Genomic DNA, 26,940 nt, shown 5'->3' with positions numbered 1-26,940 from the left:
CAGCGGTGAGTCTGCTCGTCCTTTTCCTTCTGCTTCTGCCCCTTCCCCAGCTTGTGCTTTTCTCTGCCTCTCTCTCTCAAATAAATAAATAACATCTTTAAAAAAAATACTTACCTCAATCTTTACTCATCTCATGAAGTAATAAAAAAAATATGCTAATAGATGCTCTGTCACCAAGATGTCTTGGAATCTTAGAATAAATGCTATTTGTCAAGGTTTATTCTAACAGACTAAATGATTTAACTTAACTCTTTTTTTATTTCTTGGTGTGACTAAACTAGATAGTTGTAAGAGTTTTTTTTTTCCACCCCCCCAAGGGATATATCAGTAATTCTTAATGGGGCGCCTGGGTGGCTCAGTGGGTTAAGCCGCTGCCTTCGGCTCAGGTCATGATCTCAGAGTCCTGGGATTGAGTCCCGCATCGGGCTCTCTGCTCAGCAGAGAGCCTGCTTCCCTCTCTCTCTGCCTGCCTCTCCATCTACTTGTGATTTCTCTCTGTCAAATAAATAAATAAAATCTTTAAAAAAAAAAAAAAGTAATTCTTAATGTAAAAGTCAAAACCATTTATAATGCCAGTTACTACCCTTGCCCCACTCAAACTTGCTTCTAGTGCTAACGATCCACTTTAAGTTATAATTTTTAAATAAGTCACAAAGTCTGTGTAAGGTTGCCTAATTTAGTATTCACTTTGAGATCTTTGTGAAATAACATCCAGGAACATCTTGACGATTTTCATTATGACTCCTAACTATTATGTGAAAATCTCGCTGCTTTCCCTTTAGCCCCACTGGGGGAATTTCAAGTAGCTTACTATGGTTGGAGCACAGCATATGTCCTCATAGAACAGCAGAGATTGAGGCAAATAGGTAGAAAGGGGCTTCTCTATGAAAGGTCATTCAAAAGAGTTGGCATGTTATCTTTTAGGCATTGGGGAACTCCTGAATGGTTTAAAGCAGGGAAACAACATAATATCTTACAGAAATGCAAATCCAGGGACACATAGTAAATGGATTATAATAGCATCCATCAGAATCACCTGGAGCACTTATAAAAATAAAGTGTCTTGGGGTACCTGGGTGGCTCAGTCTGTTGAGTGACTGACTCTTGGTTTCGGTTCAGATTATGAGCTCATGAGTCCTGGGATGGAGCTCTGCATTAGGCTCCACAGTCAGCAGGGAGTGCTGTTTCTCTCTCAAATAAATAAATAAAGTGTTTTATCAGTTCTCATGTGGCTTCGAGTCTTGGGACTATACTTTGAGAACCTCTGTGTTAGGAGACGTAAGGTTTGGTGACTACTGACTAGTAGAGTTGAGACATAAAGAAAGAACATGCATCTAGGAAAGGAGGGTAGAAACAGAGGGAAGGTAGGTGATTAAGTGGTGGGTTACTAAAGTGTAGTTGGCCTGATTCAGTAACATTTCCCTCACTTCTACTGACTGGGTGATTATATAATATTGATGCTGTTAACCAAAATAGAGACTCTAGAAGGTGTGTAAGTTTTTTCCTTTTCCTTTTTCTTTCTTTTTTTTTTTTTTTCTGCTTTTTTTAGAAGGGGGGAAGCAAAGGGGTTAATTTTATAGACATTGAGGTTCAGGTGTCTATAGAGACAACCAAAAATTGAATATATGGATTTGGAACTGAGAAAAGCTTATGGGAATTAAGCACATTAACACTGTTCACAAAATGTAGGTCACGCTCTTATCAAGAGTCTACTTCAATCAAAGTCAAATATAGGTTGTTTTATTATAAATGTCATCAAAATCCAGAACAGCTAAGAGGTATTAATCATTTTGTAATTTAAAAAGTCTTTAACATTTGAAAAAGAGTATCAGGAAAGCACTTACAGTGTATAAAAATCAGTAAATAAATACAAGCTAAAACAACCAGCACAAAGTCCCCTTCTGACATATTTGGATAATTAAAATATTAATCAGAATATCAATATTTTTCTTCCTGGAACATTTCTAAATTTGAGTCAACAGTATTTTTTTTGAGATTGCTTCTGGTTGGTGTAAAACAAAGAAAGATAGTGTTTTGTTTTTGATTTTCACTTTCTAATAAAGGGGATAGATAAAGCTCAAAAGTGAGAGGAAAAATGGGAGGGCTTCAATTTTTTTAGTGGTTGCCATTACATTTAAAATTTTGTTTTCATTAAGATAGTCTACATTAGAAAGCAACCATAAGTTTCAGAGAAGAAATGTTTACATATGCAGTATTTGATATGATTTTCTTACATGAATCCATTGAATATTGAATAAGTACTTATTGTACTTATATTTAGTCAGAAGATCAGCTCTTCTGCTCTGAGGTTCTTACACTGCCACACACCCACACATGATGACTTCTGCTAAAGAAAACATTGGCATCGAGAACCGGAACCACGTAGAAGCCAAAAGGATACACAAAAACGTGGTTAGTATGGGAGTCTGAGAAAAGTAAGCAGAAAAGTGGGAACACAGACAGATTGGGAAAGTCAGCTTGACTGATAGCCCAGATTGCTAGGCTTGGGCTTTGAAAGGGGTGGTGCCTAGGAATGAGGGGAGGAACAGATAAGTAAGATCCTGATTTGATAAAGGCTTAGAGGCAAATGGAGCCAAGTAAATGATTATAAAATAGAAATGGAAAGTGATAAATGAGACTTCTCTAGCCAGGGAAGCCGAACCACCTGGAGCATTACAGTAAAGAACAAGAAAAAAGAGTGGGAGGCATCCCCTCAATACAGGGAGGACAAAGGAAGAAATAACACCCTCCTGGAAGCCTATTGACAACAAAATTTTCCAAATAGTAATTTGTCTCTCAAGCAATGCTCCTGGAATTTTTCCTACCACACAGTCACCATATTGGTCCTTTAATTTCAATCAATTTCTCTTAAAAAGTGGTTTTTGTCCTTTTGTTACTTTCTATATGACCTTTCGACTGTTTCAAGGGTAAGCATCTTTTGTGGAGGTAAAGCAATTGGCCTTTCAATTAAGAAATTCCGTCTCCGAGGGCTGTGATGATAACTGTGAGAGCACACCTTATTCTAGGCTGACCAATTTTGTATATCAATGTGAGCTATGGCTGGGGATGATATTGGACAGAGGAAAAGAAATTCTTATCCCCTCTAATCCTACTGGAAGTATATCATTAAAGACAAACAAAAACAACAATCAAGCCAGATAAAATCCTCTTCAAATCGAAGAGATTCCTAAAGTGTCCTTCATCCCAGGGTCTAGAAACTGTTCCACAGAGTCCTCCTAGGCCATGGAGCCAGTGGCCTGAAGGCGAACAGCGCTGGGAATATAGTTCTTTGCCACATCTCATTATGAACCTTCATTTTTATTGCTGTCCCTTGATCTTCCCAACATATCACACAAATACAGCAGCGACAGAATCTGCAATACCTAGAGAAAAAGAAAGTATTAGTGCTAGTCTATTTCCTTCAAAATAAAAAAAAATAGTAATGCATGTAGCTGACAGTATAAACATGGTAACTTCAAAGACAGACTAACATTTTTGTTTCAAGAAACTACAGGGGCACCGGTGTGGCTTAATCAGTTAAGCAACCGAATCTTGGTTTGGCTCAGGTCATGATTTCAGGGTTGTGAGGTTGAGCCCCATATATGGCTCTATGCTCAGTGCGGAGTCAGCTTGTCCTTCTCCTTTCCTTCTAGCCCCTCCCCACACTCATGTACTCTTTCCCTCTCTGTCTTTGCAAAATTAATAAATAAAATATTTTTTTAAAGAAACTGCAAAAAAAAAAAAACCCACAAAAACCCAAAGACTTATTATCTAAATAGATTAATGTATCTGAAATCTTTAGATTAATGTATCTGAAATACACTCATAGGTATTGCTTAGAGGAATACAATAATTTATAGGATTGTTTTAAATAAAATTTGAAACTTCAAACTCTAAGATCTGAACTTTAGCAAAATTTAAATAAATCACAAATATGCTAGGCTTTCTTAGCACCTAAGACCATAGATCTCAACATCATGGTAAAAGCAATAAATAGTCCATTTGAAGACTGGATTTCACTGTAATTAGCTATGTCTTTAAAATCTCTTGGAGCCATAGAATACTATCTGTGTTGTTCATAAGAGAAATGTGATCATCATCAGGTATTAACTTTCAGGAAATATCCATTTTCTGGAATGATTTGGATCCCTGCTTAATTACTAATCAGGCAGGCACATAGAGGATCCCACTGGAACACGAGTAGAGAGGAGCGATTATTCCAGCTCACCCTAGTAGCTGGAGGCTGAAGAAGAGGTGGTGGGGGTAGGATACGGAGTCATAACGGAGGCAAGTATGAACGAGCATCTGAATTATGTTCTTGCAACTCTCTTGCCAGAGCCTTGAAAAAAACAACCTTCATCCAGATCCAAGTATCACCACTTTGACAGTTTGAGATAATTTGGGTTTAGCAGCAGAGGCTCAATGAACGGCAGCGGTAATGCATCTGCAAGTTCCAACAATGGAAAAGCCCCCATGATGCTAAAAAGTAGAGGCCTGACTGGTTTGCTAGCCCTCTGGCTAGAAGATTTCTGTAATGTTGACTCTCCTTCATAAGTAATTTCAGAAAAATATTTTATTGGGGTGATAGGCCAGACCGCTGATTAACTCTCATGGATTCTACTTTATGATACCTTTGGCCAGTGTTCACTAGCTTGAATCAAAATATAAACTCTTAAATTTTTCTTTCTCTCTTTTTTTTAAAAGATTTTATTTATTTATTTGTCAGAGAGTGAGCACAAGCAGGGAAAGGAGTGGAAGGAGAGGGAGAAACAGAGTCCCTGCTGAACAGGGAGCCCAATGCAGGACTCAGTCCCAGGATTCCGAGATCATGACCTGAGCTGAAGGCAGACACTTAACCGACTGAGCTACCCAGGCATCCCAGCTCTCGAACTTTTCTATAACTCTCTATTCTCAGTCTCACTCTCCGGAGGGTTCTACAACTTTTAAAAAAGTTGTATGTACGTTAGGAATCATTGTAATAAGAAATTAAATGATTGCTTTCATATGCAATATAGTTTAGGTCAAACTTGATTAATAAACTGTGCTGATTTCCTAGATTAAAATTTTTAGAACATATGTTTACACATAGGTTTTAGAATAAAGTTAAAAATACTTGACTAGCTATTTTAATTTGGTTTGTGGTTAACCAGAAACAAAGTTGTTATTCAGCAAAAAAGCATATTTGGTATTTGTTTCAGCCCCTCAATTCCGGTGTGTGTTATGCTTGAGTCTGTAGGTAACAAGGGGCATATTAAATCAGAAACAAGCCTAATGCTCAGATTTTCATATATTTTGACACAAAGAAAAAGCAATTCTTGATATTCTTGAGCAGGTATTGTGGTGCACAAATTAGGAAAATTGATTCAGTTATAAAAAATAAATAAGGGAGGTGCACGGCTGTCTCAGTCAGTGGAGTGTGAAACTTTTGATCTTGGCATTGTTAGTTCAGGTCTCAAGCTGGGTGTGAAGCGTACTTAGAAAAAAATGAAGGAAATAAATTTTGGAGATGTTTTCAGAGCATCTCAGCCTCCTGGTAAATTAGTACTCTATCTTATTAGTAGTGTGTCTTATTATATTTTGCACGTTATACTTGTTATCACTACAAGCTCTCTTCCTTTTAAAATGTGAACATGTGCAATGTGTCTCCTCAAGGAACACTATTTTATTTTTATCAGTTGGCTAGAGAATGAAAATTATTACTGTAAAAATGGTCTGAGTCCATTGGAAGCTGACTATGGACTTAAATTACAAGCATACAGGTTTGTAATTTTAATATGTTCCAAGTGTCTGCCTGGACATTTAGCCTAAAGTTTTAAACATGAATTCATGACTCACCACAAATATTGCCTCCCATTTTAACATGGGCATAGCCATCTACTCCCCATGAACTTCCCCATGAGTTCCGCACAATCCAATATGGAGTATTTCCTACAAAACATAAGATGGTAACAAACCATGAAAAGTTAAAATTTTGTTGTGAAGCATATTAATTTAAAGAGTTAGTTCTTGATAGGTATAGCAGCTCTGAGCAAGAGATTAAAAATTTAATGTGATTCTGGCTAAGCAAACTTGAGCTGCACTTAGTGTCACACTCCAGGTAATGGAAAAATATATATTTGAATCAGATAGCATGAAATTAAAACATACACACAATTCCTGGGAATTAGGAAAAGGAAAAAAAAAAGAATTTTTAGAAAAATACAATTAAAATAACAAACACTTCTTTTCCCCCAACAATTATTCTAAACATTCCAGGTGGAGAATGCACATTATTTAAATCAAGAATTATTGTTATTTTAACAAGGTTGTCCTCAAAATTGATAGGGAGGACCATGACAGGGTATTTAACCTGGAAGTCTACTGAAAAGTTGTTAAGGTCTTAGGACGACTTAGACATGGAAGGACCAAATTTCAACATTTTAAAGGATGGTGATCATTTGTAAGTCAGAGTTCAAGCTGCAAAGCAACCAATCAAGTCTTATCAGACTTACCTATTTTATCAAATCCAGTTATGAGAACTGCATGATTTGCTTCTCCACTAGAGCAATGGTGTTGTATTATTCCTCCCAAATAATCTTGCCAGCTTACTGCATCTACTACCACTACCAAGGGGCCAAAGGTAAGAAGTGCTTTTGCCATTTCATCTTCTTGGTCACTACCAGAAGAGAAAATCCAAGGTTAAGGGGTTGTTTTTAAGGTAGAGCTAGTTTATAAAAAAATAATCTATTTAATCCATGTATGGTTAGAAGTAGGTTCGATTGCAATTACAGAAGACCTAAAGATGGAAACTAGAGGTCTGAGAGATTGGGTAGGCGAGGACTTCTGTGGGGCTCCAAGGTATCAGGAAGCCAGAATCTTTCTGTATTCTGCTCTACCATGGGAGGTTTCCATTGTCAAGGTCAATTAATGGTCTAAGGTTGCTGCTGGAGCTCTTGCCATTTAACATATATTCCAGACAGCACAAAGAAGAAAGAAGTACAATATTCCTATTGAGAAGACTTTCCAAAAGTAAAACACGTACTCTGCGTATGTCTATATAGATAATACACACGCTCTGCATAGGTCTATATAGATCTCATTGGCTAGTACTCAGTTAACTTTAGCTCCAAGGAAAATAGGAAATGGAGTTTTGTAGCTAGCTGGCAAAGTATCAAGCTATAATAGGGGGATTCTGTTAATAAGGGAAGTGAGAAGACTAAATGCGTGAGATAACTGTGCCATACCATGTGAGAATCAAGAGACTGACCAACTTATGTGAATGAACGCCAAATGCAGAAATCAGAGGGGAACATTACACAAAAGTGGCAAATGTCGTTATACGACAGAAGCAAGGATGTACTATGCAGTGGCTAACAGAACATAATTTAAAAAAAATAAAAATAAAAAAGATCTAGAAAAATCTGAAGCGATACCAGTCAACTTATTTATATGTCTCAGTTTGGGGAAAATAATATCTTTTTCATAAAAGTGTGTTACAGGTTGCCATGTAATGGGTTTATTGCTATTATTTTAAAATAAAGCTATAAATGCAGAATTAAAAAAAAAAAAAAAGATGCCAAGAGAACCAGGGCTAGATTGCGAAGTCTGTGAAAGACCCCGCTATTGCTCTCACACGTAGACACCTACTGATAAAGTCTGTTACATAACAGTTGGTCATCATCGATCTTGGAAGTATGTCATTAAACCATTATTTACCCTTTTAAAGGTCAGCCTGATGAGTGAAGGACACTGAAACCAAATTACTGATATTTCAAACCATTAAGATAGCATTTGGTATTTTATTGCTGCAGCAAGCCATGAGTAGATTAGTAGCGCCAAAGAGTAAATAACCTATTATCATAACCTGCAGGGGATCAGTTTCTACCAAGGGGACGTTTTACCCACAGATGGGAAAAAGAATTGAGTGCATAAGAGAATTTACTGAGATAGAAACTGCATGCACATTCATTCTAAACGTTTATTCATATTGACCTGTTAATGTGAAGATCTTTTTCTGGAGATCTATAGGCAGTCAATTCTAATTTTCACTGCTGTAATAATAACCTGTATCCATTAAGATTATCCTAAGACAGGCAAAATTACAAAATTCCTACAAGGCATCATGGTAGGGTATAGGTGTTGAAGTTCTGCATAGCTGGGTTCAAATTACAGCTATAGACTGGAGTCATTCCAGTGACACTGGAGTCAGTGACTCTAGCAGGTGACTGAAGTCACCTCTGTCACAAAAACAATCTAAGGAGAAAATTGCAGGTATAAACTTATAGCGTGCCTAACATAAATTACACTCTGAATTTAAAAGAAAGCGCTCCCTTTCCTCATTTCTAATTACCTGCTAAACCAGTTTTGTTCAGCATATGTTTTAATGTATATTTTATTATATTCAAATTTTTGAACATTTTGTTATCCAAATATGACAAATAGGATTATCTCCGTTAAAGAGTATACAAGCATCTCTACCTTTGTAAGATGACAAAAGATAAACTGTAAATACATGACATCAAAGCTCCAGGGACAGGGAGAGCATGATGGAAAGAGAAAGATCAAGAAGGAAAAATATTTTTTTAGAATGTAGAGGATAATTAACATGGTAAAATCAAAGCAACTGAGTAGTAGTCTCTGCTTTGAGGCAGAACTAAAAAAAGAGATCAAAAATATGAAACAGGATATGACATAGTCCAGAAATATTCTATTTAGTCCCAGAAATGACTAGCATTGTTATCTCTTGCGTTTCAGAAAGATGTTGGCAAGTTAAAATATACTCCTAACAGCGCTTTAATTTCCACTATTAGCCCAATAACCACTGAACTGGGGGTTAGGGTTGCTGAACCCCTACACAGTCAAAAACCCACAATTAACTTTGGACTTCCCCAAAACTTAATAGTCCACTGCTGACCAAAAGATTGACTGATGACATAAGCCATCAATTAACCCATCTTTTGTATATTATATGTACTTAACACTGTATTTCTACAATGAAGTCATAGAAAAAGCTATTATGAAAATCACAAGGAAAATACTGTACCAAACTGTACTTTTGAGGGAAAAAAAATCACTTAGAGGTAGAATGTACAATTCAAAGTCATGTTGTTTGGAGGCCAAATGTACTATCAAAATCCATATTGTTGATAATGGATATACTATCAAACCTTTTTCCATATGCTTAATGTGGCCCTATAGTTACCTTACTAGTTCTGTGACCCTCCCTGAGTCTCAGGAACCTCAGATGTGTCAGGGGCCTGGTCCGGGGCCTTACTACAGCAGTTGTTCTTAAAATCTTCCCACATCCTCTGGCCCTAACCATGGTGGTATAATTGGCCAGGTTTCCAACAAGGAGGCCTGAAGCTCTTTTCCCGAGGTCCTTCTCTCTTAAAGAGCCAGGAAATCAAGCTCACCCCACATCTCTTCCTTAGCAGCACCCTCAACTGACATGGAAGGGAGTAAACATCAATCTGGGTGAGATAACTCTGAACTGTCTACTTAACCTTGGCCCCAAGAGCTCCCCAGTAGGATCAGTAAGTGCCCGCAGTACTAATTTGTTTGGTAAGGAAACCCTGCTTTCCTGTTACTCTCATTTCTCGATTTCCCTACAGTATTTCTAGGGATCACGGCTTGAGGTCGATATTCCTTCCTGAACTTGTTCCTGTCTCAGACTTTCATGTCTCAAGTAAGAGTTTATTCCATTCTTTCAGTTGTTCAGGCCAAAAAGCCTAGATTCATCATCCTTAACTATCTTTTCTCTCATTCCCTCTATAAAATCCATCAATATATTCTGTGGGGCTTCATATTCTATGAGGGGTAATAACCTATGATGTCTCAGGTCTAAGACCATTTTTCTTTTTTTTTTAAATTTATTATTATTATTATTATTTTTAAAGATTTTATTTATTTATTTGACAGAGAGAAATCACAAGTAGGCAGAGAGGCAGGCAGAGAGAGAGAGAGAGGGAAGCAGGCTCCCTGCCGAGCAGAGAGCCCGATGCGGGACTTGATCCCAGGACCCTGAGATCATGACCTGAGCTGAAGGCAGCGGCTTAACCCACTGAGCCACCCAGGCGCCCCTAAGACCATTTTTCTAACACTGCTCCAAGGGTATTACCCGATAACCTTTATTGCCTCATCTGCGACTAGTCTTGTCCATCTACAGTCCCATTGGCTTCCTCATTTTTCTTTAAATATGCCACACATGTTTCCGTCCCTTTGCACTTACGGCTCCTTATGCTTGGAACAGTTGTTCCTCAGAAGTCTAGATGGTTAGGTTCCCTCACTTCTCCAGGTCTTTGCCCAAAAGTCATCTTCTCAAGGAGCCCCTCCTGGTCATTCTTTTTAAGACTGTATACCCCCTGATGTTTCCTCTTCCTCCCACTGTTTTACTTAGTTCTCTGTAGAAATAATTACATCTAGCACTCAGTACATATTTTTGTTTTATTGTCTGTCCCTATCACTAAAATGCAGTCAGGGTTTTTTTGTCTGTTTTGTTCACTGCTGAATCCCCAGAACTTGAAACAATGTTCAATACATATTCAAATGAATGAGTAAATCAATGAAAGATCTTCATGCAGAGTCTAATACCATTAGCACTCTATTACCAGAATGTTTATGTCCAGTGTAAACAATTTTTTCTTTTTCTTTCTTTTTTTTTTTTTTTTTTAATTGGGACCTCTTTCTTCTTAACCAAAGGGTTAGACAAATCATGTTTCAGGTCCAATGCCTGTGACTTTTACATTCTCTCTCTCCAAATCTCTCTAATTCAGACTCATGCTTATTCTTCTTCTATATGTCTCCCTATTTTTTTTTTTATTATTATTTTGCTACTCATGATCAGGGATTCCCTCAAGTTTTTAAGTGACATTTTTTATAACCTTTTAAGTGATATTTTGAAAATCTATTTACTTCTTGTGCGCATGCTTCACTTACACTCTAAAGGAATGGACAGCTTATAGAGACACACTTCCTCATTTTTGAGAGTGTGTTTCCCTCAAAAAAGATGTAGGACAATGTATTTGGTGACTCTGGACATTTTATTACAGACTCTTTGTAACCTGCCATCTGTGGAATTGGGACTCTCTGGTGTGTGGTTCCTAGGGTCACCCCAAGAGCCCTTGTTGTAAATGGGAGCTGTGCTGACAATCTGTCAGGCCTCTGGTACATGTATGCTTACTTAGACGGGTTCCATTTTGTTCAATGATCCAATTTCACCCTTGATTTCCTTCAGATCTCATGGGTTGGCACCATCTGGATCAAGAGATTCTTTTATATTCTGTATTGGTATGTTTGGGGGTAGTCTGTCACCTCAGCTGAATATAATTTACTTTCTGCTTTCTCTGTTTCAAAGGACTGTGCTAAGATTCCTTTAGATATATTTTTTAAATGAAAAAAGAAGCTATTTGAATTTCCTTTGTTCTATTATCCCTGAACCCCTTTTCTGTACTGTATCAAAGGGTCACAATGATTTTCTAGCTGGATTTCAGTGTTTCATGCACTTTTAAAGCCTTTTGTAATGACTCTTCGCCCCTGAACCTATTCAAGTCATCACGCCATTCAACTTTCCACACTAGTCCCTTTCCTCTGCCTGTCCTCATCTACCCTGCACGCCCATCGTGCCCGTAGTGTGTGCCCCATAATCTACCTCCAGTAATATAGTCTCACTTGCTTCTAATAAGAATGTTTCAGTTCATGCTTTTCTTACGGTTGATGCCTTAAAAAAATGCAAGCATGTTCAAAAGGATACTTCTTGGTAAGGAGACTGCTTGATACTCACTGGGGAGTCTATACAAAGCAATTTTGGATCACTTCAACAGTGAGACTGAAATATACAAATGATAATCACGGCAACTCCGTTTGTTAAAGCAAGGTGGTAAGGATAACTTATATCTTACACGGATTTAAATGTGTTAATTCTATTATAAACACAAATGGAAAAATAAGATCATATTTAAGAAACAACATCTCTAGACAGCCCTCCATTAGTCTCTCTAGCAAAAAGTTAGGTCTTAAAACTATGACTTGTATTCAATAATGCCATCAATCCAGTTATTGATTCCAAATGGTCAATAGATCAGAGACTATGAAATGCAGACAGAGACACAACAGAATAAGACAATTACCTGAAGTCATATGCAGAATAACCTTTGATCGAAAATCCAGACTGTGAATCAGAAAAGTAATGGCACAGGCCATTCTGTGCTTTAAATGGGTACTCTGAATCTCTCACCAGTCTTACTTGCGTCTAAAAGAAAATAATCATCCAAAGGGTTCTCTATTTAAAACACAGTTGTTTTAGAAATCAAACAGCAATTACTATGATGTGTCCAAATAAGATTCAAGTTGGCCACATCCTCGTCATGTGGCTATTTTTAGGTTATCTTAATAACCTAAATTCATAAATAACCTAAATTCTTTTTTTTTTTTAAAGATTTTATTTATTTATTTGACAGAGAGAAATCACAAGTAGATGGAGAGGCAGAGAGAGAGGGAAGCAGGCTCCCCGCTGAGCAGAGAGCCCGATATGGGACTCGATCCCAGGACCCTGGGATCTTGACCTGAGCCGAAGGCAGCGGCTTAACCCACTGAGCCACCCAGGCACCCCCATAAATAACCTAAATTCTTAAATTCAACCTTTAGGTGTTTGTTATGGACATACTAAGTTAACTCAGTATCTTTCTCTTCTACTCTTGTTTTTCCTCTAACTTCCTTCCTTAGAGCCTCCTTACATTTAATAATAGTCTTACCATTTTTTTTTCTCCTGAGGTTGCAACAGGGCAACTCATTTTCCTTCCAGAGCTTCTGGTTCCATCAGCAAGTCTCTGAGACTCACCCAGCCCAGGCAATGGCCAGATCAAGCATTCTTTCCACCTACATCTCTCTATGCCATACATCTAGCCTATGTCACAGATTTTTTAGCTGTTGGTAGACAATCCTCCTTTTCTGATTCTGGGCTTATAGAAGCCAGGGGACACACAATTCCTTGTTGTCCCTGATGTGTACAGAGAAGCTTCCAGCATGTAGTAACTCAAAATACAGCAAGCGAACAAGGAAAGAATATCCCAATTTGGGAAATTCCAGCTTGATGACTTTTACAAACCATAACAACATCCTCATGGTTTGGCTTCATGCAGTTGGCCCTGGATACAGGACAATGTCAGAGTGTCTCCCAAGAAATGGAGGACACTCTGGAGTATTGGATAAAGCCCTCCATTGAGATAGAAGACTTAAGACACAGTTATGGCTCAGCTACTGATTTGGCAACATGATCTCACCTCTCAGGTCTCATTTCTTCACCTACATAAAGAGTGGTTAAATTTGCTGATTTCTATTGTCCCTTATAATTGCAATATTCCAAGATTCTATAGAAATAAGTAATCATAGGTTCTCATCTTTCTGGGACATTAGGTGATCTATAACTATGAAAGAAAGTATTCACCTACTGAAAAATGCTGAGAAAAAACACATATTTTTCTGAAAACAAATGAAGGCAAGATTTTCCACACTTCGATCGCTGAGTAGCTGACTTGCCTGAAAGCAATTCATTTTCAAATCTTCTGAGGGATTCAGACTTTGGCCATCAAAATTTCTGAATTTAAAAACATTCTTTAGGGGTGCCTGGGTGGTTCAGTTGGTTAAGCATCTGCCTTTGGCGTGGATCATGATCTCAGGGTCCTGGGATGAAGCCCCTCCATCGGGCTCCCTGCTCATCTGGGAGCCTGCTTCTCCCTCTTCCACTCAGCTCGTGCTCTCTGTCTCTCTCTCAAATAAATACATTAAATCTTCAAAAAAATAAAAATAAAAACATTCTTTGGTATATCTGAGAGTAAACTGATTTAATTTTGAAGGCATGTTAACTAAACCGAAGAGGAAACGAAGAGTTTAGAAGGCTGAGAAACTAGTCACCTTATTCAGCCAGTTCAAAGCACTGAGAGTGGAGCCTCCCTGGCAGCCATAGTTATTATAGGAACAGTCGATGACCTGCTGTACACTCAGGTCCTCCAAAGGCTTGCCTTTTATTGCATATGCTGATTCCACAGCACCCACCACGCTGAAGGCCCAGCATCCTCCACACTGTTGAAAAAGAGAAACAGCATTGTATTTATTACCAAATAATGTTCAAACCAAGTTCACCCACATCGTTAATTATCACGAGTTAACAAGTCAAGTAAAGTGGGCAGAATCTGGAGGCCTACAAAATAGTAATGCGCAGCCTATAGATTTTCAAATAGATGAAAGAAAAGAAAAACCAAAATTCTCACTTCAGCCCTAAAATGTAACTTTTAAAGATAAATGGGCAACCACCCAGGTCAACGAGACAATGCAAGATGAAAGTGAGATTCAGAGAGTGAGAGAACACCTGGACAGTCTATTTTTTTTAATTAAAAAAAAATTTTTTTTTAATTTTTTATTTATTTATTTTACAGAGATCACAAGTAGTCAGAGAGGCAGGCAGAGAGAGGGGGGGAAGCAGGCTCCCTGCTGAGCAGAGAGCCAGATGTGGGACTCCATCCCAGGACCCTGAGATCATGACCTGAGTCGAAGGAAGAGGCTTAACCACTGAGCCACCCAGGCACCCCCTGGATGGTCTTTTAAAGACTCATCAGTTCACTGGACATGACTTCTGTTTCTAGGAAGTGTGCCAACTCCCACCCACTCTTCAATCCCTCTTGTTTCTCCCCTGACCTTCTGCCTCTATGGCATCCACCATCTCCATCCTAAAGGGTAGAGGCAGTGATGAGGTGACATGGGGTGAGGATATATACATCATCCAAGCTGTGCTCATTATTTGATTGACTCAGGAGCTGAATGAATTACTTTCTAGGCTGCCAAAGTGCCAGCATGGGCATATCACAGATATGCATAAAACATCATAAAAATCAAAACCCATACTGGCCATTCCTCATTGAAATGTCAGCTGACAATCTTCCTCATTCTGGATCTAATAACTTGATTTTATTGGACTAACTGGAATGAAAGAATGAAAGGGTTCGTCCTGAAAAAATAGGGAGAAAATGGAGGAAATGAAATCAAGTTTCATGCACAAGGAAGAAGGATCCATGGAAAAGGCAGAGGTAACAGTAAGATTTGAAGTTGGGCAGAACTGACTTCATCCCAGGACATGGGCTACACAGTGAGGCAAAGAAAGGAAGAACAGTTGATTATCTTTGTGGGGTTGTGTTGAGCCATGTCTTATTATGTCTTTATGCCCAGTGCCTATGGCATAGGAAAATAGGCACTAAGGAACTCTATGTCCGGGTCTCCACCCTTTGAGAAAAGTGAGTACAGGTTGCTGACACCATACCTAGAGCTAGCTTATCTCCCAATAGCTGACCCAGGAGGGCAGCTTCTGCTCAAAAATATCTCTACAGTATATTTCTTTAACTCAAGATTACTAACGAAATTGTATTCCTTTAATACAAAGTAGACACTTCCTGGAAGGATTCTGTTTCTGACTAATTCACTCTTCTTTATGAATTCAATAATAAAGCAAATTATTCGGTGGTAAAACTTAAATCATAATAATACATATATTTGTAAAAAAGCGATAGATTTATATTCCGAGGAGAAAAGAATCATCCTAACTAGATGGTGACTGAGAAACTGCTTGGTCTAAAACACCTTAAATGGGAAGGCTGAATGACATGGTAAGGTTTCCACTCAGATAAACTGAGACTATATCGCTGTAGTTATGGGGTCGATTTTCCCTGGTCAGCTGTCATTCCCTATGCCAATGGGGTGTAGAGGAGTAGGTTTATCTTTAAAATAAAAATCGGCCTCGGGGCGCCTGGGTGGCTCAGTGCATTAAGCCTCTGCCTTCTGCTCAGGTCATGATCTCAGGGTCCTGGAATCGAGCCCCGCATCAGGGTCTCTGCTCAGCAGGGAGCCTGATTCTTCCTCCCCCTGCTCCTGTGCTCTCGATTGCATGCTCTCTCTCTCTTTCCCTCTCAAATAAATAAAATCTTTGAAAAAAAAAAAAAAAAGAACCTGCTTTGACATCTGCCTCTCATTTCATCAGAGATTCTCCATTCATTGTCATTTCTGGGTATTTGGAGTGTGGATTTACCCAGAGATATGGCTTCTGCTACAAGTTTGATTGAACTGGACTTCAAAGATGACTTCCCATGCATGCTAAGATGATTTAAAAAAGACAAAAAAAAAAAAAAAAAAAAAGAAAGAAAGAAAAAGAAAACCCCTAAAACTCACAGTTTGTTGGTTCCTCACTTGGGTTACAACATGTTTGTCCCGCCAGTCAAATCTTGATGGTAAAGATACATTGGGTATGGATGTTTGCACCTCTGTTCTGTATCTGGGCAATCTGGAAGACTTGCTTCTTAAATAAATAGCTGAAGAGAAAAAGGAAATGAAAATACAGCCAACATACGCCATAAGGAGGGCCTCCTGGGATTCTTTTTGGAGGCATTTTTCAAACACAAACAGAAGTTTTCTAGTATAGCCTGCTACTAGGTTTGTGGTTTTCCTTTATACTTTTTCATAACTCAAAATGTACTCACTGAAAACTAAGGAATTCCTACAACAGGACTGGAGTTGCCACATAAAATGACTTGTCTGATAGAACTCAGTCAGTAATAAAAATGAGTATAATTGATATCATTAGCTTTATCGTAACCCATGGAATTATGGATGTCTAGGATAGAAATAGCACTAAAAAATGCAGAAGGGGGCTCCTGGGTGGCTCGGTCATTAAGTGTCTGCCCTCAGCTCAGGTCATGATCCCAGTGTCCTGGGATCGAGCCCCAAATCGGGCTCTCTGCTCAGCAGGGAGCCTACTTCCTCTTCTCTTTCTGCCTGCTTCTCTGTCTGCTTTTGATCTCCATCTGTCAAATAAATAAATAAAAATCTTAAAAAACAATGCAGAATGGGGGCTCTTTGGTGGCTCAGTCGTTAAGCATCTGTCTTCGGCTCAGGTCAGGATCTCAGGGTCCTGGGATTGAGCCCGTGTTGGGCTCCCTGTTCTGCGGGGTTTCCTCTCTTGTGTTCCTGCTTGTGTTCCCTCTCTCACTGTTTCTCTCCCTCTGTCAAATCAATAAGTAACATCTTAAAAAAAATGCAGAAGGGGTGAAACATTGGCCCTTACAGCTACATGGAAAAATCTATAACATTTAGATCTTAATTAGAAGATAATCCGAAGACAGTAGCCAGGTATTTACATGCTTGACATTTAGTATTTAACAAATGTTAATTATCACTCAATTTACTAGATTCACAATTAAATGATTCCTCAACAATTAAGAAAACAAATCAAAATCAGGAAACCAAACAACTAGTAGCACAATATCACAGTACCTTTAAACTCTTCCGGAAACAAATAAGAAAATTGATTTATTCCATAGATGGCACTAGAGTTGTCATGAGGGAATACAGAATTCAAGTATTGATGTCTATTAAGGCTTTCCTAAAAGAAGAAAAAAATTAATTCACATCACCTATGTTCACTTTTCAGAGCAATATATGTGTAACTAACTTGGACATATTTTTGAGGTATTAGAAGCAAAGCTTGATTTATTTCCTACTGATCACAGTGAAAGATTGCATAGGACCTCTAGATCAGATTTACAAACATTTGTATGAAAACTATTATCTGGTTTCAGGTATATTTTTGAGGCTGGGAAAGGTATGTCTTATCCATTTATAATTCCTCTTTACCAGCATGTTGAAAGCACTAAATACGTTTATTGCAAATAAACACTAGATCCTAGTAGAAACTGTCACAAAGAGATACTCATTAGGTTAAAAAATTATGAATTTGGAGTGCATGTATCTTTGAATTTCCCAGCATTATGTAACAAAGCACAAAAAAATCAGTAAATAATAAATATGATTCTATTCCAGCTTAATAGCTCTCTCCAGCTCATTACAGGTAAAAAGGCTTTGTGATAGCAATGCAGCTGCAGATGTTCCCAGAAGATAGATTAACTTGTGTATCTGGAGGGAAAACATGACCATTATTTACAGATTCCTCAGCTCCGAATTTTGTAATAATTTATCTTAAGCTTGTCTTTTGTGAGAACATGCCTCAATTTCCTGATGCTAACCAACTGTGTAGGATAAATACAACTTCAGGAGACTACCATTAGGTAAGTTTCCAACTCTAGCTCATATGTATTTGTTTATGGATCTACGTGTTTATTGTGTGTCTGTCTCACAAACCTCTAAGTAAAATGAGGGCGAGACCTGTCTGTCTTGTTCATCAGTGCACTCCCCACCCTGAGCACAAGCCTGGCACACAATGGATGCTTAATTAACATTTTTTGTTGAATAAATACACCAATGACATTTTATATACATCATGCCCGTAACAGCTTTAAGCTATTTACTTTGAAGCAAGTTATTATTGGAACTTATCATCTTCTTACTACATCCTTATTGACCGTGCCTGGAAGGACTGTTAATGAAATAATAAAGAGTTACTAAATGAATTTTACGTACTTAAGAATAATCTTGATAAAGCAGAGTTCTGAATATAATTTAGAAAGCAGATGCATGAATACAAAAATAGAACAGAAATAACAAAGCACGTATCTATATTCCATGTGACAAACATGAGCCAGAGACTGCTAGTTGCTAAGGAATTTAAAATTCATTCATTTTCTAAGTATTGGTTGAACATCTTTGTGGGCTAGACTAAGCAGGGCATTGAGAATGTAGGACACTAAAAATGCATAGGAAAGCAAATGGTAGCCGTGAGAATGGGCCTCACAGACTTCCATCTATGGGGGGTTGTGTGCTGTGTGCTAAATTACCACAAGAGAGGCCACAGTTCCCACAAGCTGCCGCTAGCCAATGACTGAGCCCTGAGGGTCTCTCTGACCCTTCCTTTGGCTGCACAGCCATCTAAAGCACTTCCCCCAATCTATCTTCCCTCCCTCCTTCACTCTAGATCAGAGTTGCGCTGCCATCAGGTAGCTCTCCCAACCTCTCCCCATTTCTCTCAGCCATTGGTCTTGTGATAGGAAATGAAAAAAGAAAGGATAAAACACAGATGATCAACATCAAGAACGAGGAAGGGGCTGTCACTATGGATGCTTCAGTCATTAGAAGAACAGTATTTTGAAAACGGTAAACCAGGAAGTTTTATGAATGTGTGCATGAAATGGACACACTCCTCAGACACCACCAATTGCAAAACTGAATGTATGAGAAATAGAAAACTCTAAGCCCAGATGTCTTGTTTGGTGAACTCTACACAATTAAAAAAGAAATAATATCAATCTTATACACATCCTTGGAGAAAATAAAAAAGAAGCGAATGCTTTGCAACTTATTTTAATTAATTAATTAATTAATTTACTTACTTACTTACTTATTTGAGTTAGAGAGAGTCAGTGAGAAAGAGAGCATATGGGGGAGAAAAAGGGAGAGAGGGAGAAGCAGACTCCCTGCTGAGCAGGGAACCCCATGCAGGGCTCCATCACAGGACTCTGGGATCATGACGGGAGCAGAGGCAGACACTTAAATGACTAAGACACCTAGGCATCCCTGCAACTTATTTTACAAGGTCAGTATTACACTGATTACAAAACCAGGCGAAAACATCTCAAGAAAATAGACCGATGCACCAATAGCCCTCATGGCTATTGATGTGGAATCCTTAAGAAAGTATTAGCAAATCAAATCCAACAATATATAAAAAGGACAATGCTTTATGACCAAGTGAGGTTCATTAAAAAAATACTACATTGGTTTAACTTTTGAAAACCAATCAGCATAATATACCATATTAATGGCATTTTTAAAAAGCAAGGAAAATCATATTTTCAGTCGATGCAGAAAATGCCCTTGACAAAATTCAAAATCTTTTCGTGACAAAAATCCTCACCAAACAGTACTTGAGAGCAAATTTCTGAGTCGTGATTGAGGGAATCTACGAAACCCCTGTATCAAATAGAGGCCAACTTCTAAAAGAATCCCATTTGTGGATTTTGTATGTCATTCCAGTGCACTGATTCCTGTCATTTCATGGCTGTCCACAGCCCACGCTAAGGATATCTGATATTTACAACGTGACTTCTTGCAAAAACCAAAGACCTCTAAACCCCAAAGTGCTCCGTTTTGCCTTCTCCCCACCACTAATCCTCATCCCCCCTTTTCTGAATTTGCAAGACCACCAATAACATTAAAAGTACTTCCCATGAGAATTCTGAACACAACATAATTCTCTACATTTATATGCACACACAGTAAATTTCTCTAATTTCTTCTCAGTTTTGTAACAAATGTCTTAACCACATTGTCAAGCAATATTTGGGTATCTACTTAGCCTCTTGGGTCTTTATTTTTTTCATTGACAAATGGGGTAATTCCGACCTGACAGAATGTGAGAATTAAATAAGATAATGTTTGGAAAATGCAAATTACAGAAAAAATGTTAAATTCAATACTCCTGTGCTGTATCTTCTTTCACCCCTTAAACACAGAATATTTCTCCCCCTTTAAACACAGAACATTTGGACATAGAAAATGTCCTTCAAAGATCATGTTTTCAGGTTTTCTTAGATTAATATGGAGCTAATCTTTGTCATGCAATTAGAAATGACCAGTTATCGATCAAAAGAAACAGATTTCACAGTAAAATGATATTATCAGTATATCCAAGAATATTTATTCTCCTATTTGCTAGAACAGTAAGACATAAATCAAGTCCCCCTAACAGGGTTTCAAATCACGTAAATTTTAAAAAGCCCTGTATTTCATTTCTGGAATTGACTACTCTTCCAAGTGACTTTTCTGGTCCATTTCGATTCCTTCTGTGAGAGCAGATTTCGCAGAAGCATCACAAACTGTGAGTCTATGGAGCTCCTCATGTTAACTCGCTCTGTCATAGAATCAGTCCTAGGTAAAGGACCAATTACCACATGATCTTAACATAAGACCATGGAAGAGACCATAATGGTATTATAGTATGGTGACTATACCTACAGTCGAGTCAATGTGCCTAAAACCATATAAAATATTAAAATGAAAGACCTGAGCCTTAAGGTCACTTAGGAAAGAAGACAGTCAAGTTCTGAGGAGTATATAGCACACGGCATTACTAGTTTTGAAACGTGCAGATGTGTGAAAAACAGACGGGTCGTAGGATGGTGATCTATTTTGTACTTTCTCTGTGGTGTGTGCTCCCTTAATGAGTTCATTTCATGCTTTGCTGGGATAAGCTGTACACTGACGTTACTGCAGAAGCCACAGGTGCTTTGTAAGGTGACTTTTCCTTTAGGGCTCTAAACTCATTCCCACTTCTGTTTTTTAGCTTTTCCCTCAACAGCCCTCACTTGGAGGTTCTGAGGTTTGGTATAGGACAAATCATACATTTCACAGATGGATTTAAAACGTTCTCCTTGCTGGTGCTTTCGTTTCTGGAAGTTGCAGTAAGTCTGGGGATGGCCCGAGAGGCAGAATGTTTATATGCGGTGTGGGAGCATCGCTGAGAATTTCTCTTAAGACTTGAGAGTTGTAAATCTTTGATCAGTGAATCTCAGCTGAGGGAAACTCCCTCCTTCCTCCTCTTCCCTCCCAAGGATTTTTGGCAGTGTCTGCAGACAATTTTGATAGACACTACTGGCACCTAGTGGGTAAAAGCCAAGGACACTGCTAATCACACTGCAAGGCACAGGACAGCTCCCCACAGCCAATAATTATTGGTTCCACAATGTCGACAGTGCAGCTGTTGGGAAGGCCTCTACTAGAACAATAAAAATATATACTTTAATAAATTCCTGCTTTACAGAAGTCACCAGCACAAAGGATTTTGTATATGTTGTGCTGACATCTGTATAAAAATAATATGCATGTATGTTTATCATGCAGAGTAAAATAAAAAGAAATATGTTGTCATTTAGTATTTGCTTGTACATGCACATAAAGACTGAATTAAAGTGATACTCCTTTGAGAATTGATTGAAGGAATAATTTTTCTAGTGTATTACTCTTTACATTTTTCTGTTTGTTCACTGAAAAATGGATTCTAGTACAATGTTCAAGTATACAATATCCATTTGTTAGGCTATAATTCTTAGAAGTTGGCACATGTCTTATTCCCCCACTGAATCAGAAAACCCAGATCAGCTCCTTTCACATAGTGAATATGAAAATATTGGATAGATGAATGGACAGATGGACAAACGTTGATATCCAGGATCTATAATTAACTCCTCAAACTCAACACACACGAAACAGGCAAACATATCAAAAAATGGACAAATGAATGAATAAACTCTGATCCAAGATTTTAAGGTCCTCATATATTTTCATTTTGGCAATGCAGGCATTAAGTTAGAATCATTGAAAATGCCCACTTGAACAACAGTACCTTACATCAAATTCAGCTATCTATGCTAGGTAGAAAATGTGCTTTAAATCATTCTTGCCCAGAGTTCATTTGGAGGAGACAATCCAGATTTCAAGGGGCTGATTATGGCAAGTATCTGTGACTTATTAGTTAGGATTATTTATTGTAAAATTTTCTATTTATACATAAACTACTATTTTATATTTATGCATAAACAACATGCCTAACAATTATATATAATTTTAACAATGTAACATATATCATTTTATGCCAGTAATTTTAAAGTGAAGATTCTAAAATTTTATGCACAAATCACATTTGTATTGGCACATAAACATCACTCTGAAGTGAGTGCATATGACTTTTATAGTTCCACTATTGGGTCTGTAACTTCTCAAAGGCATAAGAATATGAACTTTTCTGTGGTGAAATAATGAGCATCGGTAAATTATCAGTGCACACCTGGGTTTCAGCACAAAGAGGAGCAGGCTGAATCCTCCATTCTGATTTTCCTCGGCATTAAAAGTTTCTAAAGCAGTGGAAGAGCACAGATTGGGGATGCTATCCGTTTTCCCTCCATCAGTTATCCTGAGAAGCATACCATAACAAACCATAGAGTGGCCCAGTCTTCAACCAACAATAACGTGGTGATAGTTTGTCAACAAGTGTCATAGATGCCATCTAACTTCCATTTAAGAAATAGTCCTAGGAATTTATGAAAATACATATGGCAGGGATGACAAGACTCTTTCACCATTCTCTGAACCCAACACCATCAAAGACATTATTAATCAATTAGACATTTTCTCCAACTGTCTCCAACAGCAATTCTCTGAATACTTTCCAATGCCATATTTCAGGCAGCTACTATTAATCAATCCATTTGCAAACATGATGAGACCTATTTGCTATCCCTAAATAAGAAACAAAGATCCAGAGATTACAGCTCTTGGTCCTCAGGATTTGTCTACCTTTTAGGGCATCTATAGATTCTGGCCCAACACAGAGTGTTTTACGATTCTATTTTAATTTTTAAACTTTTTTTTAAAAAAGATTTATTCATTTGAGAGAGAGAGAATGCGAGATAGCGCTTGGATGAAAGAGTGGTGGAGGGGCAGAGCGAGAGGGAGACAATCTCCAGCAGACTCCCCACGAGCACAGATATCCCCACGAGGGGCTGGATCCCATGACCCCGAGATCATGATCTGAGCTGAAACTAAGAGTCAGAAGCTCAACCAACTGAGCCACCCATGGGTGTCCCAATTTTTTTTCCTCTAAACTTTAACTTCACTGTGAAACAAGGGCATTTTCTAGATTCTGCACATAATTTACCAGATGGTTAAACAGTGGGGAATCTCTGCCAATTCATAACTTGACATGATCTTAAAGGAGTAAAGCGTTGTAGAGTTGTAGTTATGAGTTTTGGTTATCACATACTTTAATCTCTCCTGCCTGGCCAGAAGAATTCTTCCAAATGCTCATGGGTACCATGGAAGCAAGGCCTTTTCTATCTTTGCCTGTGTCCAGCCCTCTACTCCAGGTCTGGACAACTAGAATCTAACACCACGAGGTGCTCCACTTTCCAGTGATGTGTTTTAAAGTCTAAACACTTTCATTCCTGGGTATCCATTTTGTGAAGTAAACTCCCACTAGAAGCAATTGGTTTGAAAACTTTCCCAGGCTTTTTCAACTCAAGATTTTTAAATGTACTAAAAGTCTTCATAACTGACCTCCTCCACTTAAATGTTCCATTTCCTGTTACGGATCCTTGTATTTTTCCTGAGAAGAGTTGAATTTGCAGACCTTTGTCTCCTGGGTGCAACCACTTCACAGGACCAATATGAGTAACTATATAAGTCAATAGATATATATTACATATATTTTTTAAAATTTTGTTTAATTTTTTGTCACTGTTCCAAAATTCATTGTTTATGCATATATTTAAAAATATATTTATTACTCTGGCCTCCTTGTGCCTCCAATCCTCCAACATGATTTTCTTGAGGAGAACAGCAGTGTGTTTATTTATTCAGCCAATGAATAAATTATCAGTATAGATAAGATTGACTTTTTTCCCCTAAAGGGTCTGGGTCACCACCATAGGCAGCCAAGCCCAGGACAGGGGCCGAATACAGGGGCACAAAGTTTGTTTTCCAGCAATTGTGCCAGTGCCTCTGGTTTCAAAAGCTATAATGTAACTCAAAAGCAATAAAGCAGAGACAAGCGTACACATCTTGGTTTGGGCAAAAAACAAGAGCGGGCACAATCAGGCAAGGCTGCGACTTCCTAAACACTGGAATATTCTAGGGGAGACAGGAGGAGCAGAAAAGAGTACAGCTACAGAACTCCAGGAGAAATCCCAAGACTATACCAGCAAAAAACTAAATATCATTCCAACAAACAATACTACTAAATTTTTACCTTTGAGTCAGAATGAATCAATTTTCTTTTATAATAAAATGATGACGTCTTTCATGATTTAAAAAGTTGTTAAGTGGTCTCAGATATATAGAACACAATGAGGCAAGCTTTAAATCGGTATCTCTAGGTTACAGGAAAAACCTATTGATACTCTGCTACCTCGGGCCATTCCCGAGGTTTAACGCTGGGCTAAAATCTAAGCATTCTTATGAGGACTTTTGAAAATAATGTGAAAAGGAAATGAAATGCTTCCCTTTTTTCCAAATCCGTCTCCAGCAAGTCAAGACGAATTTGAAGGTTGCTGCACAAGTTTGAGGAGCCCCAGCTCAGGAAAATCACACAGAGGCAGGGCTCTGAGCTTTTCCAACGCGGGCTCTTTGTTTAGAACAAGCCGATCACAGGCGGGCACCAGCGCCCCCCTGCGGAAGGAGAACACCCGTCCGGCCGCTTCCGCTTTTAATCCGGTTCCAGAGACTCTGGATAGGACCCGCTTTGGAAGGCCATGAGGACGGTCCAGGGCACTGCCCAAAGGGGTGCTTCTTCCGATCGCGAATACGGTGAACACATCCATTGATGACTCTGGGCTCATCCCACAGGCCCACGGTGACAGATCTAACCTGCAACATCCCCTCTTTCGGAGAGCCCAGATAGGGGAGGGCTGGCACGTGCGGAACGGAGGGGGAAGTTGGCCTGCGGACTTCTCCGGGAGCCCAAACCCGTCACCGAAGTGCGGGCAGGGTGACCCCCTGGAGTGGCGGCTCTCAGCGACACCCCGCCACCCCCCAACCCGCTGCCCCAAGCCCAGAGCCCGGGCAGCAGGGGCGACTAGGAAACAGAGAGCGGCGCGCGCTCGGTACCCGGAAGGCGGCTGCCTGTCGCTCGCGGCTCCGCGGCTCCGTCGCCGTGAGGGTGGCGCGGGGGTCCGCGGGGAGGCCGCGGCCGCGGCAGCAGCAGCAGCAGCAGCAGCAAAGCAGCCAGAACCGCCGCAGCGCCCGCAGCTCCATCCCCGCGCCCCGCGCCCGGCGGCCGCCGGTGCCCCCGCCTCCCCCGGGTTTCTCTTTCGATTCCTCGGCTCCTCCCCTCCTGGGTGTGCGGGGCGGGAGCGGCGGAGCCGGGTGCACGGCGCTGGGCGCTCGGCCGCTCCCTGAGTCCCCAGGGCCCCGGGCCTGGGGATGCGATGAGCGGGGAACTGTGGCGGTTTCGCGGATGTTTGTGGCATCTTCACCTCCCAGCTGTTCGAGGAGAGCTGGAGAGTCATTCCCCAGGCGCTGCGCGAGAACGCAGACGGGTGTCACCTGCTTCGAGAACGAAGTTCTCTATTCTTCCTTTTATCTCAAAACTGAAAGATTCGGGCAGTATTTGAATTTTTCTTGGCCTTGTTCCTGCTGCGGAGGTCTCTAACGTTTAGGACCTAATTCCAAAATGTGAGCGAATTGACACAAAGGCATTCATTCGTTCAGCAGATGTTTATAAATACGTTAACAGGAATTTGCAGTTATGAAAGTCAGGCACAATTTCTTTACCTGTTACATGATGGCCATTTCAAAACCTCTCAAGCCCGTTTTTCCATTTGCAAAGGTAGGTAGGGGTAGAACGTGCTTCTGAGGTTTGTGGTGAAATTTAAATATAATAACCCACCTTAAACACTTTGCAAGATGGCTGGCATATTTTAAGTTGTTCAGTTTTAGCTATTACCTGTTTAAGGTAGCTTCCCCCCGCCCTTCATTTTATTATCGTAATTGCTTTCCGCCATCTCAGCTTAGTTCGTAATAACTCATTCTTCATGCTCTTCTTTTATTTTTTTCACACCACATCACTTCATATTAACACAATCCTACAGAATGGACTACAGAGGGAACAAAAGTAATGTTCAAATCAGTTAGCATCCCAATCTGGCAACTTCTCAGATAAGAGATCTTCCAGTGGAAGGGGGGGGGGGGGAGTCCCCTTGAAGGAAAAAAAAAACCCAAAAAAACAAAAAACAAAAAAACAAACAAAAAAACCCCACCTCTTTAGAATTTCCATTATTGTGGGTGTCCTGGATTACTCTTGGTTACTCTTGGAACAGTACAGGTCAGTCTCTCAAATTTGGAGTGTACAGAAAATGTAAATTCTAGCCCAGTATGTCTGGAGTGGATAGATAGATATATATATATATATATATATATATATATATATACCACCCTCCCACTCCCCACCCCCAGCCCCAGGCTGCTGCTGGCACAGGCCCT

General features: G+C 39.3%; 1 protein-coding gene across 1 annotated transcript; it reads right to left on the bottom strand.

Annotated features, from left to right (window-relative positions):
- Nucleotides 1-1,718: 1,718 nt before the first annotated feature.
- CTSO (cathepsin O) lies at nucleotides 1,719-25,742 on the bottom strand. Its single transcript, XM_059374731.1, has 8 exons — nucleotides 25,567-25,742; nucleotides 17,290-17,398; nucleotides 16,189-16,328; nucleotides 13,888-14,055; nucleotides 12,105-12,226; nucleotides 6,492-6,655; nucleotides 5,836-5,928; nucleotides 1,719-3,383 (listed from the first exon to the last, which is right to left on the bottom strand). Exons 1-8 carry the CDS (start codon nucleotides 25,711-25,713, stop codon nucleotides 3,349-3,351), a joined length of 978 nt encoding a protein of 325 aa, XP_059230714.1. The 5' UTR covers nucleotides 25,714-25,742; the 3' UTR covers nucleotides 1,719-3,348.
- Nucleotides 25,743-26,940: the final 1,198 nt, after the last annotated feature.

The sequence above is a fragment of the Mustela nigripes genome, chromosome 1, assembly GCF_022355385.1.
Source record: "Mustela nigripes isolate SB6536 chromosome 1, MUSNIG.SB6536, whole genome shotgun sequence".
Classification (NCBI taxonomy): Eukaryota; Metazoa; Chordata; class Mammalia; order Carnivora; family Mustelidae; genus Mustela; species Mustela nigripes.
Note: the sequence above shows the minus strand (reverse complement) of the source record. Positions and strands in the feature narration are given on the sequence as shown.

Excerpts from the sequence above, each read along its gene's own strand:
- CTSO (XM_059374731.1), bottom strand. The coding sequence starts at position 25,713 with ATGGAGCTGCGGGCGCTGCGGCGGTTCTGGCTGCTTTGCTGCTGCTGC. Across the intron at positions 12,227-13,887 it reads CTTTGAACTGGCTGAATAAG|ACGCAAGTAAGACTGGTGAG; the intron begins GTGACTAGTTTC and ends ATTTTCTTTTAG. Across the intron at positions 6,656-12,104 it reads TATTCTGCATATGACTTCAG|TGACCAAGAAGATGAAATGG; the intron begins GTAATTGTCTTA and ends CTCTTCTGGTAG.